Source organism: Scylla paramamosain, chromosome 25 (assembly GCF_035594125.1).
Source record: "Scylla paramamosain isolate STU-SP2022 chromosome 25, ASM3559412v1, whole genome shotgun sequence".
NCBI classification, from domain to species: Eukaryota; Metazoa; Arthropoda; class Malacostraca; order Decapoda; family Portunidae; genus Scylla; species Scylla paramamosain.
The window spans coordinates 2,960,001-2,973,019 of record NC_087175.1 but is presented as its reverse complement, the minus strand read 5'-3'; the positions used below and the strand labels follow the sequence as shown (position 1 = coordinate 2,973,019).

Here is a 13,019-nt window from a genome sequence, read left to right as displayed (position 1 = left end):
TAGGTTAGGTTAACTGTATGTATGTATGTGTGTGAATGGATATTACCACAACACACATGTAGAAGAGGAAAAGGAAGATGAGGAAGATGAGAAAAAGGATGAGAAGGAAGAAAGAATAAAGAAATGCAAAAGGAGAAAATAGAGTGTGCTTATCTGTCTTAAAAAGTTGTTTGGAGAAGGAGGATGAGGAAGAGGAGTAGGAGGAGAACAAAGATGATGAATAACAACTGTCATCTCTTCATCTTTCATACTGAAGAATGAGTAGAAGAGGAAAAGAAAGAGGAAAGGAGGAAAAAAGAGAACAATAACAATAACAATCAATAACATCAAAGAAGAAAAAAAGAACAAATAAGAGAAAGAGGAGGAGGATTAAGAGAATCGCCATCATCTCATCCCATTCATATTATTCCCCAAGGCACAAGTCACAAGATAAGACAGCAGAAAAAAAAAAAGGAGGAAGAAGTTACAAGTAGAAAAGAGAACCACCAAGAACCACCATCCTATCCTATCACCTCACCTCTCATATTACTCCTCAGGGCATGAGAAGCAAGGTACGGTGGCAGGGGAGGGTTGCAGTACCCTGTGGAGTTCTTGCCCAGACCAGCTGCCTTGTCATACTCCTCCAAGGCTTCTGCTAGTGTGGCAGTGGCTGGGCAAACATACCTGTGGAGGGAACGAGGCTGTGAGAGTGGAGTGCAGGTGAGTGAAGTGATGTGAATGTGGAAGGAGGAACAAGTGAGGCTGTGGGGGTGGAGTGTGGGTGGGTGGAATGATGGAGAGTTAATGTGGAAGGAGGAATGATGAATGGAGCGAGGAGGATCCCTTACCAGCAAAGAAATGGAAGGTAAGAGGAATGTCAGTAAAGAAATTAATGAGTAAATGAAGAAAGGAATGAACTGAGGAGGGAAAAAGAATAAAAAAAAATAAATAAATAAATAAATAAATAAATAAATAAATAAATAAATAAATAATAATAATAATAATAATAATAATAATAATAATAAAATAAAATAAAATAAATAAATAGGTAACAAAATAAAAAAAATACAAAACAAATAAAAGAAAGGAAAAGGAAGATAGAGTAAGAGGTAATAAAAGAATGAAATAAAGGAAGAAGAGGTGGCCCAGGGACAGAAAAATGGAGCAAGAAGCAGTAAGAGGAAGCCAAGGAAGGAAGAGGAAGGTGACACGAGACAGAACATGAACAAAGAGGAAGGTGACAAGAGACAGAACATGAACAAAGAGGAAGATGACAAGAGACAACATGAACAAAGAGGAAGGTGACAAGAGGTGGCCCAGAAAGCAAGAGGAAGGTGACACACAGGCCACACTCACCACAGATGCAGGGCCAGGGCACGGCGCCAGTCCAGGCTGGTGCATGTGTTGAGGGCCATGTGGGTGGCCTGGTGGGTGGCTGCCCCCGCCAGCAGGGTGAAGAGGGTGAGGCGGGTAGGGGACATGAGGGCGTCCGTGCCTCCCTCTGCCCAGTTGGCCAGCTGCTCCGCCATGATCTGCCGGGGTGCGCTCTGCCCCATGCATGCCTGGGCCAGCAGCAGTGCCAGATGGTGGTCTCCTGCCAGGGGGAAGGAGGTGGGGTGAGGGGCTGTACTGTTTGTTAAGTAGATGTTAGTGATTGTTAAGTATAAAGGCTAGATAAAAATGCCAATTAATGTGTTCTATGATGCATCACATTACTGTAAAGTTAATAAGTAAATAAAAGGAAGACTTATTGATACATTCAACACACACACACACACACACACACACACACACACACTGAACATTATTATCATCATCATTACACACAGTACAAGATCAATAGAATATATTATAATAAGAAATTGATTAAAAAAAAATAAACAAATGAATGAAATAAATAAATAAAAAATTACAAAGAAAAACAAGACAAAACAATATAAAAGGACATAAAACTTAAATCAATCCTTCAAAACTAAACAAATAAACTAATCAACCCAAACACACACACACACACACACACACCTCTGTCCTGTGCCAAAACACAAGCCTGGGACACCTGTCTCGCAGAGAGGTGGGCAAGGATGGCATCCAGGTATCCCTCCTCCCCGCCCTCTGGTCCCAGTGATCCTGTCACCTCCCGCACCACCGCCTCCTGACTCACTGACTCCAGCCACTGACTCACTGCCTCCACTCGTGCCCGGGACATGCTGTACTCACTCTCTCCATCTGTTGAGGTGATAGGGTGATGGGTGAGTCTTGGGGTGAATCAATGATGTCTTAAAAGTGTTGGCAACAAGTCAACACAAACTTGACTAAAATTTCCTTTTTTTTTTCCCTCTATTTTGTTTTCCTATTAGGTCAGGACCACTAAAACCTTTACTGGACTTTTATTTCTCTTACTTTTTGCCTAATTTGACATCCTTAGCCAGAAATACACTAAACAAAAAATAAATACATAAATAAATGGAAAAAAATACAAACACACCAGTTTCAGGGGAGTAGAAGTCAAGGCGCCCCCAGAGAGCCACACACAGGGTCAGGATCTCCTCCAGGGCGGGTTCCTGGTAGGAGTGTAGGGCGGCAGTTTCTGCCAGTTGGTGCAGGAGTTCCACATCCTTGAGGGGCCTGAAGGAGGGGCAGGAGGTGGGATCTGAGAGGTCCTCCATCTCCGCAGTGCCCTCTACGACACTGTGTTCAAGGATGCAGGCCAGGCACTCCTCTACCAGGACCTATTGGAGTGGTAGGAGGTAGGATTATACGTTATTTCAAGGGGATGTGGTGTTGAGTTGTGTGTATATGGTGTTGAATGGTTTATACAAGGTTTAGGGTGACTTACTAGGTGGTGGGATACTGTGTTACTTCAGGGAGGATGCAGTGTTTGGGTAATAGAATTTGCAAGTTGTTATGTTGCTTATATACTGTGTTGAGTTGTGTTTACTGTGTTGATTGTTATTGCAGGGGTGATGGTGGGTGGTGCTGGTATTTGTATGGTGCTGTTTTATAGTCTGAAGTCATTTATTTAGCGTTGATTGTTTGTATATACAGTGAGAAGTGGTTTTATGTAAAGTTTTGAGTGATTTACATGGTGGCAGTGTTGTTTAGGGGGTTGTGGTGTTTGGGTGATGGCAGTGAGAGGGTGCTGAGTTGATACAGTAATGAGTGACTTATATAGTGTTTTAAAGGACAAACTGGTGTTGCTAAGACTGACTGACACAAGTTGATGTCCGACTCACCAAAATGGTACCGCGGTCTGGCTGAATGGTGTGTAGCTGTTCTATCAACATCTTGTACCTGCAACATCATCACCATCATTACCACACACACACACACACACACACACACACACACACACACACACACACACACACACACACACACACACACACACACACACACACACAGCCAAAACAGCTCAAATTCAGCACAGCATAAGCTACAGAACTTATAAGCAGAGGATGGTGGGTAAAATCAAAGGCACATCCTGAGAGCACCATATCACCATAATGTTTACCTCCTCTATCTCTGTAACTTCTGATATCCCCTGCAGTAAAGATTTAACCTCACTAACACTGTACTTAAGGAAACTTGTGTACCTTACCCTAAATGCATCATCCCCCCTTCTACATTATCTCCCTGAGACTCCCAGACATTAAGATTTCAGCTCCTTACTATTGCTATAAGGGAAACATATCCTTTACTGTCCCCAAACACCTCAATGTATCCCCATACACACCCTGGGCCTTCCACTCCCTTGGCCACCTTGGGCTGACTGGCCAGGGACCCCACGAAGAGGAAGGATGGAGGGGGCGAGGGCTGGAGGGGCACACTCTCCTGCTCCCCTTCAGTGCCGAAGTCTTGGTCCGGGGCCAGCATGGGACCAGTGTGTGCCAGCGTCCAGCCAGGCCCCCATCCCACCCTGAAGGAGCGCCCCATGAAGGCTCCCATGTCGGCCACGCAGTTCTGGATGCCGTGTAGGAGTGAGTTGGCCAGAGGGATTTGTGTGGCCTTGTGTTGGGGTGGCACATGGCCCAGCTCCTGACCCTCGTCTCGGCCACTTGGCAGCAGCTGGTACTCGGTGTGGGGTTCATGCAGTTTGGGCTCCTCACGAGTTGCAACTGGTGAGGAATGTGATGTGTTAAGAGTAAAATAGACAAGTTGGTTACATGTATACAAATTTATGTGCAAGGTATTATAAGGCATGTGCAATAAGTGTATAATATCCATGCAATAACTATGTGAAAGCATTTATATTGACTGGTGATACATATGTATGAATAAGATACACACAACTTCTTGATTTCATGCACACATACACACGCAGAAACACACACCACAAACCAACCAACCAAACACAAACACACAAAATTAGAAAAAAAACTCTACACTCTACTCTTTCACACTTAACAAAACATCCTTCTCTTCACCCAGTCACCACACACACATCCACCCACCACCACAACACAGGGCGTCTCCACCTACCAGTCTTGGGTGAGAGGGGCCTGAGGGGTGGCTGTGCACCCACCCTTGACTTGGCCTCACTCTGGGAAGGGCTGGACACTCGTCTGACACTCACATCGCCCGAGAGCATCCGCCTCTTGTTCAATGCTGCAAGGAAAAGAGAAAATAGTGTATTAGATTATCCTGTGTCTATGTCTCTCAACTGAGGCATTTTTAACAAGCTGTGGTGAAAGTTACTGAGGTTTTTAAAGGGTTTTCATGTTTTTTGTGGTTTGACAAGAGTGGTGAGACTGGCTATCTATGTTGTGCTTGAGAGTAGTCATAATGAAAGAACAATGTTTATGAGAGGGGCAAGTGACAATGAGTGAGTGAGTGAGAGTGGGTAAGAGTGAAAAATTTGAGTGACAGGAGACAATATCCTCCCTTCCCTCTCTCCTTCCTTTCTTTCTTTCTTCTCTTCCCCTCCATTCCAATCCCCTTCCTTCACCTCCTTTAATCCCCTCCCTTCCCTTCTTCCTTCTCATCTCTCTATTCCAAATTACCTCTCTTTCCTCTTTTCTCTCCTCCTCAAACCTCTAATCTAATCTTCCTTCCTTATTCCTTTCCCTCCTTCATCTCTTCCTCTATTCCTACATTCCCTCTTTCCTTCTCATCTTTTTATTTCAACCTCATGTAGTTACTGAACATGGTCATTTAATACTGTGTAAATATCTTCACTAATACCAACCTGAGAATCATTTACCACCTTAACACCTAAACAAACTATTTCATCCACAATTCCTTACCTTTTGGATACTGAGGTGTGGGTGTGCTCTCTCTCGTTGTCGTAATATAGGGCTGCACTTCCCTCCCTATCACCATGCTCTCCTGCTCCTCCTCCTCCTCCTCATCTTGGCCGCCAAACATCTGCATCTTGGCTAGTTGCACTGTCCTTGGCACCACACGTGACACTACCGTCAGGCGCTCGGCACTTGGGGACAGGATGCTCAAGGAGGCACTCTCCTCTGTCAGGGAGCACAAGGGTTAAGTGGGTTTGTGTATTGATGTTTAAGTGGTGGTGTGTAATGTGGGAATTCTTGGTTTGTCAGCTGGTGTTATTGTTTTTTTTGGCAGCGTTTTTTTTTTTTTTAACTTTTTCTTTATCGACTAGCATCTAATTAATTTTTTGCCCAGTAACCCTCTTAAAAATCAATCAATAAATAAATAAAACAGGTGGTGCCTTCCTGCATTACTCACCAGGTTCCCTTCCCACAGAATTCAGCAGGTCATCCTCAGCCACTTGGGAGTCCTGCAGGGCTGACTCTAGGAACCTGGTCTGTGGTGGCTGCTGCAGAAGGAAGGAAAGGAGGGTGGGAGTAGAAAGGAGTATGGAAAGGAAGGATAGATGGATGAAAAGGGAGGAGAGGGAGATAGGAAGGGGAATTTGAATAGAGAAGAGGGTATAAAAGGAAAAAGGAAAGAAGGGAGGGGTAAATACAAGGATGAAATTAAATGAAGGGAAGGAGGATTAAAGGATGAGAAGGAAAGAGGAGAGAGGAGGTTAAGGAGCAAAGAAGGAAGAGAAGGAAAGAAGGAGGGGAGAGGAGGGAGGTAGGATGGGGGATTGGAATAGAGGTATGAGAAGAAAGGGAGGGAGAAAAAGCACAAGACAGAAAGAGGAATGGGAGGTAGGTTGGAATAGAGATTAGATAAAAAATAAATAAATAAATAAATAATAATAAAATAGAAATGTGGAAATCCTATGAGATCAACACACACTAAAAAAAAAAAAAAAAAAAAAAAATATTGCTCTCTACAACATTTGCAAAGTACACCCACACAGAAATAACAACCCTAATTGAACAAGAAACCCAGAAACTTTTAAACTAACCCGTAAACAAAACCAACCCCCAAAACTTACAGCTTGTGAGAGGGCTGGGGTGGTGGTGGTGGTGGTGGTGTGACTCAGGGAGAACTGAGGGGGGGAGGTGAGGGCGACGGCAGGGGGACCAGCATTCTTGTGGGGCAGAGCATGGGGCACCAATGAGGAGGAAGTGGTGGTGGTGGTGGTCTGTGGGGGCATCAGGGCATCTGAGGGGGGTTGCTGCTGCTGCTTGGGGGGGATGGCCACCATCTCCTCTTCCTCGTTGTCGTCTTGCAGGCCATATTTTGAAAAGTGATTCACCTGAAATTTAAAAACCGACCATCTAGTTTTCTATCCCCATTTTATTTATCTATTCATTTTTTGTTTGTGTTTTTGTTCTCCCCCATCTCTCTCTCTCTCTCTCTTTTAGTCTTGTTCTCATATTCATCCTAATCAATATTAATTTTATAAACAATAAACACACTTTTATTTTTTCTCTCTCCATTCCATATAAATTTTGCCTATTTTTGTCTATTCCTTAAAAAAAAAAAAATAATAATAATAATACTCTCTCTCTCTCGTCTCTCATATCCAATCTACACTAATTTTTCAAACAGCAGTCCTTTAAAAACTAATACACACTTCTCTTTTCCCACATCCCCCACAAGCTACATTAATTTTACAGATGAACAGCACAGTCCTTTAAGAATAATAAAGTTAGTGCCAATATTTCACAGAAAGAGCAAGTCTCCAATGCATTTACTTGTCTCTTTCAGGTACAATCATGGCCAGAAGTTGTGTAATCTGCTGTATTCACTTCCACCGTAACTCAATCTCAAGTCCTCTTACATATCAAAAATTTGTTACCAGATTTCATTAAGTGACAGAGAACAAATCAGAGGACTTTAGATTAAGGTGAAAATTGTAAACACGGTGGAAAGAAAGGACAGCGTTACATTACTTCTGCTCTCAACTGTACTGAGAGGCCGGTCAGTGGGGGTTTGTATCCTGTGACGGGTGACTGAAACAGTACTTCAGTGCACACCTTTATTACTACATGCATGAGAGGTACTGCCTACACTCCTGCCCAGTACAGGTGAAGAGAATGCACAAATGCATGAGATTGTCAGTAGTCTAGAGGGCTTAAGAGTGAAGGGGAGATACAGCAGAAGTGAGTGCAGACTGTAACACTCCAGGCCTTGACTGTATTAGGTATATGAACCAAGGACAGTGAATGACAGCCACCTACATTTGTAAATGGACACCTAAAGGGACATTAGCTTCAACAGGTGCCCCAATAACACCTGGTTTGTAAATATAGCTATAATAGAAATACATCTTGATCATAATATATCTCCATGTGATATGCATGCATTTATGAATCAGCGTCATACAAAAATATGTATAAATCTAATGTACACCAATTATACCCACTGTATTCCTTAAGGTTAAGCATACAAGCGCTTAAAACTAAATAGGAATCTTGTTATACTCCAAACTGACTGACTGATTGATAATACAAGTTAAAACAGTCACTCAATATTTGTCTATGCCTTTAGTGTCCAAACACACACACACACACACACACACACACACACACACACACACACACACACACAGACAAACACACACACACACACACACACACACACACACACACACACACACACACAGTACACAAGCATCTTGCAGGACTGACTGTTTTCTTTACAGCTGTTGTCTTCTCAGTTCTCCTTCAGTCATGTCCTGCTTCCTGCTACTTCCTGCTGTCTCCTGCTGCTCCTCTCCACCCCCTGTTAAACTTCTTTGGCCAGACACAGCAGAATAACATTCTGCAGCAACATTCAAACTATGTCATGTTTCTGTCCTGACGAGTATTTCAGTGCTCAATGAAGTGCAGTTGCTTAGTTTGTCTTTCCACAGCACAGCAGGAGTGACAGCAGAAGCAGCAGTGGTGGTGGTGAAGGTGGTGGTTGCATCTCAGCCAGGCAGTGCACTGCCTGAGCACTGCCTGACTGGTGCAACACACACACCTGCACCTCATCCAAGTTTACATGTGTTACAAAGATCTGATAGCATCTCCAGGGAGTTTAGTTAAATACAAGATGTGTCATGTTCCTAAGGTGATATATTAAATACAATCTTAATAGTGATGCCTATACACTTGAGTAAAAGATATCAAGGTCTAAATCTATTGTTTAATAAAGGACGGGTGACAGAAAACAAGTAGTGTCAACAAACTAAAAATGCAGTCACAGTAAATAGGATTATAATACAATTTCCCACAACAAACTATAAATAAGACTAAAACCAAAGTGTATTTTAGGTAATTATTCTTTCAACTAATATACAAAGATCAGCCATGGCTAATTAGTATAAGGATTATGTAAGATCTCATACAATGGATAAAATATGAACAGAAAACAATAATTTAGGAAAAATACAAATAATGCACTAGATAAATATACATATAAATACAACTTAATTACAAAACTAGGTAGCAATTTGGCACACACACACACACACACACACACACACACACACACACACACACTCACAGCCTTCTTGCAGTTTCTCATCAAGATCAACTTTGCTTCATTCTTCAACTAACCACCTCAACTTTCTATAGCCAAGACAAATTACACCTTCCTTCTATATACATTCCTTTAAAACTCTTATACAATAAAATCAAAACATACACTACAGTTAAATATACTCTTCTTACAATACACAGGACTGAATACACAGTAATCCCCTCGGTAATCAAACACAACACAGGCTCGAATCTATCTCAGTCCCCCATGATTAAGGAGACATGCCCATGTTTTTCTGTCATGGCAAAGAGCATTAGCACACAAGACCTTACATCCAGGTAGACACAAAGAGAACATAATGTGAAGTCATGTGACCCATCCACACTGGTATTTCTGCTTCATGGAGTTGAATTACAGTTTTAATTCATGCGTCTGTGCCTGGCTTTATACACATCAATCTGTCCAGCACCTCAGATATACAGATATACACCAAGCCACCGTGTGTTCATCTAAGTACATACAGCTACTTGTCAGTCTAGTAAGCTGAAATCTTTGCTACAGATTATTAGTAATGCTACAGATATTGCCAGGAAGTAAACAAAATGAAAGAATTACTGCACAAACAAATTAATAGCAAAACAAAGAGGGAGGTAAAATACAGTAACAGAAATACAGTGTTGCAAAATTACAGAATAAGCAAATAACAAGTCTAAGTAGGGGAAAGACTAGTTAAAAAAATAAAAATAAAAAATAGCGAGATTAAAAACAAAGAAAACAGAAAAAAAAGAAAAAAGACAATATCAGAAAAAAAAGCAAGGTGATACAAGTAATGCCAGCTCAAAAAATAAAAAAGCAAGGCAATAAAAACAAGGTCAGGTCATCATCAATAAATCACATTAAAAAAAAAAAAGATAAAAATGAAAACAGTAAGGCACGAAAACAAAACAAGACAGAAATAAAGGAAGGAAGGAAGGAAGGAAGGAAGGAAAGAAGGAGAGCTCAGAATCCCGATACCTTGAACACCCAGGACCCGGTCTCCAGCCTGTACTCGAGGAAGGAGGCATCCATCTTGACACACTGACGCTCCAGGTACTCTGTCCAGCCCATTGCCTGCAGCCGCTCCGAGCTCTTGATCACCTCACGGGTCGCTTTGTCCACCGGCCAAACGCAGTCCAGTGTTACCTGTGGTGAGTGGAGAGGTGGAGGGATGGAGTTAGTGTGTGTGTGTGTGTGTGTGTGTGTGTGTGTGTGTTGTGGTGATATGGTTAAATGGCTAAATATCAAAGCTGTCTTCCCTTAATAAATAAAACAAATAGACCAGACGCAAACATATGCTAAGTCCCCTTTATACTAACAATAGCAGCCCGGTTGAGCTGCTGTCCCCGGGGTGGCTTGGTGGTGCCGGGCGGGTACACCTCCACCTGCTTCCGCACAATGAACACCACAGCGTCCAGGTCCAGCCCTGCCACGTCCGTCACACCCAGGAAGCAGACGTTGCCGTAACCATAACGTCCCACCGTGAAGTTTGTGACAGGGCACCGCTTTGTGTCCCCTTCTGTCTCCACCATTTGGGCCAGTTCTTCCACTGGGGGCAGTGTGTAGTAGCCAGGGCGTTGCAACTTGATTCCTGTGTGTGGTGGTAGTGGTGGTGGTATTAGTAGTGGAGGTGGTGGTAAAATTCGTGATGGTAGTGGTGGTGGTGGTAAACCTCCATGATCATTTACTGCCTGTTAATTAATTTCCTTTCTTTACGAATCCTAAATTACGATTAATATTTAGTTTTCTTTGTTTAAAAGTTCATGTAGTTTTTTTCTTTTCCCTCCATTCCCTGTCACTACATAACTCCAAAAAAAAAATAGATAAATAAAAAAAATAAAATAAATAAATAAATAAATAAATAAAATAAAATAAAATAAAATAAAATAAATAAATAAATAAATAAATAAATAACTCCACACCTGACAACAATAAGATGAAAAACAAGCACTCCCAAACACCCTTACTTATGAAACACACCACTGAATCTCACATACCAGCAAAACCTCACCCTTTACAAACATAAAACACAACACAAGCACTCCAAAACACCCTTATCTAATAAACATAGAGCTGAAGTCCACGTACCAGCAGGGTGAGGCTCCTCAGACGTGGTGGACACGACGTCGGGCAGGTCTTCGTCACCCGAGGCATTGAAGAGAGATATGTTGTTGCTGTTGTTTTCCTTGTTGGCCTCGGAGTCCGGGTCAAGGTGGTGCGGATCCTTCAGTCTGCAAGCACGCACGTTGAGGTCTGCCAATGTGTCGTCCATGTGCTGGCTCGTCTTGTCTGGCAGGCTGAGGTGCTTGATGTTACCTCGTCCCTGTGTGATGGAGTGGTGTTGGGTTTAAGCTGGTGTTGTGTGGTTGTGAGTGTTTCTACCTGTCTCTGTTTCTTTCTTTCTCTCTTTGGGTATTTAAAGAGTTTTTTTTGTTTGTTTGTTTTAGGGTTCTGGGAGTTTATATTGCGTTCTTTGTTTCATATTCCCTAATCTTCTCTCTCTCTCTTGCATTCTTCAATTTATCTGTTTTCCAGCTCTCTCACTCTCTCTACTGTAGATGGACAGGCCATGGATGCCATCACTAATGCACACTTCCTCTCACTCACAAACACACACAGCAAGCATTACCAAGTGGAATAGGCAAACATTACACACACACACACACACACACACACACACACACACACACACACACACACACACACACACACACACACACACACACACACACACACACACACACACCTTGATGATATCTGGGGTGGGCGACTGATCATGTGTCTGAACGGGCCCATTATTATTACTGATCACAAGAGGCAGAGGTGTGGAGTTCCCAAGGGTGCTGAGGGGAGTGGTGAGTGGCGAGGGCCTGTCCCCACCCTCCTCACCACCGTTAATGGTGCCATCCACCTCCCCATTGACCCTCCTGGGGGTATCAATGGGCGTGGTGGGGGTGGTGCCGTCAGCCTTTGCCCCTCGGAACACCTTGAGGTTGAGAGTGCGCACGCTGGGGTATTTCTTGGGCTTCAGGAAGTCCTCGGCACTCTCCTCGTTAGGGTCCTCCAGCCCCTTGAAGAGCCAGTGCCGGTTGTTGCTGGAATAGGAGGAAGAATTTGTCAGTGATCCATTACGTCTTGATTTGGTGTAGTCTCTCCTAATTACTAACAATTCTCTGTCTTTCTTTTTCCCTGACTTATACTGCCACACATACTACCATCCATAATTCTGAGGAAGGAAGAAAGAAAAGAGTTAGTATTTCGCTTACTTCTGGTTGTTGGGCTTGTTAATAGGCTTGGGCTTCAGGTTGACGAGTGATGGGGGCAACATGTAAGTGGGCTTCAGCTTGGAGGACACCTGGTCGCTGGTGGATGGGCTGCCTGCCTTATCTGGGGATGAACAGGGAAGAATAAAGTACAGTATTGGTTTAGTTTTTCTTTATGCGAGTCTGGCTTAAAATCTCACCTGGCGCTGTACATGGATATTAAGAGAATTTTATCTGTTATTTGCTGAATTTCTTTTGTTTTAGCTTTTGTATTCAAACTTGGGATTAATAAAAAAAAGGATGAACTGTAGGGATTAGTATTATTCACTTACGATCTACGTTAATAGATTCAAAGACAAAACAGTGTGGTTTAACAGGTCAAATCCATCAATCCCCCAGTCTTCCCCCTTTTTTACACAATTTCTGTTGACACAATGCCTGATACCCCTAATATATCTTGTAAAAGGAGGAACACCAGTACAAAAACAAAATAAAAATTATTATCACCACAATCTACAAAACTACACACCTGCAACACAATGAATTAAGGTGAGAATACGTTACCTGCTCCGGACTTGCCCTCAACAGGCAGGTCAAAGATGGGCTTCTCTGTTATGGCCTTCACCAACTTGCCCAGGTCAAGGAAGAAACCCGAGCCAGCCCCTCCACCGCCCAGCATGTTCTGTTGTGCTGTGCCAAACCCTGAGGGACAACGAAACATTAGGTACACCACTATGAGAGATAAGAAATTAGATGGTTTGGTCATGTGCAACAAGAAGTTACAAAAGAAAGCTTACAGGTGAAAAAAAAAAAACTTAGTTTTGAAGAGAAAAGGCCATAACAGTTGAAACACTTTCTTTTTTATGTACGAGGTACACTAGTCAAGGGCAACAAAAATCCAATAAA

The 13,019-nt window shown here is 42.7% G+C and overlaps 1 protein-coding gene across 6 annotated transcripts in view; it reads right to left on the bottom strand.

Annotated features, from left to right (window-relative positions):
• Positions 1–13,019, bottom strand: part of LOC135113093 (nuclear pore complex protein Nup98-Nup96-like) — a 28,345-nt gene that overhangs the window by 6,496 nt on the left and 8,830 nt on the right. For 5 of the 6 annotated variants that reach the window (XM_064028122.1, XM_064028121.1, XM_064028123.1 and 2 more), the window contains exons 10-25: positions 12,678–12,815; positions 12,117–12,237; positions 11,597–11,945; positions 10,939–11,173; positions 10,170–10,441; positions 9,829–9,996; positions 6,338–6,601; positions 5,674–5,764; positions 5,223–5,441; positions 4,459–4,584; positions 3,713–4,094; positions 3,213–3,270; positions 2,465–2,708; positions 2,002–2,205; positions 1,336–1,573; positions 518–663 (exon numbers count right to left, since the gene is read on the bottom strand). In XM_064028122.1, coding sequence (XP_063884192.1) covers positions 518–663; positions 1,336–1,573; positions 2,002–2,205; positions 2,465–2,708; positions 3,213–3,270; positions 3,713–4,094; positions 4,459–4,584; positions 5,223–5,441; positions 5,674–5,764; positions 6,338–6,601; positions 9,829–9,996; positions 10,170–10,441; positions 10,939–11,173; positions 11,597–11,945; positions 12,117–12,237; positions 12,678–12,815 — 3,255 coding nt within the window. The remainder of the gene's footprint in view (positions 1–517; positions 664–1,335; positions 1,574–2,001; positions 2,206–2,464; positions 2,709–3,212; positions 3,271–3,712; positions 4,095–4,458; positions 4,585–5,222; positions 5,442–5,673; positions 5,765–6,337; positions 6,602–9,828; positions 9,997–10,169; positions 10,442–10,938; positions 11,174–11,596; positions 11,946–12,116; positions 12,238–12,677; positions 12,816–13,019) is intronic. The other variant, XM_064028127.1, reaches the window with a different exon arrangement.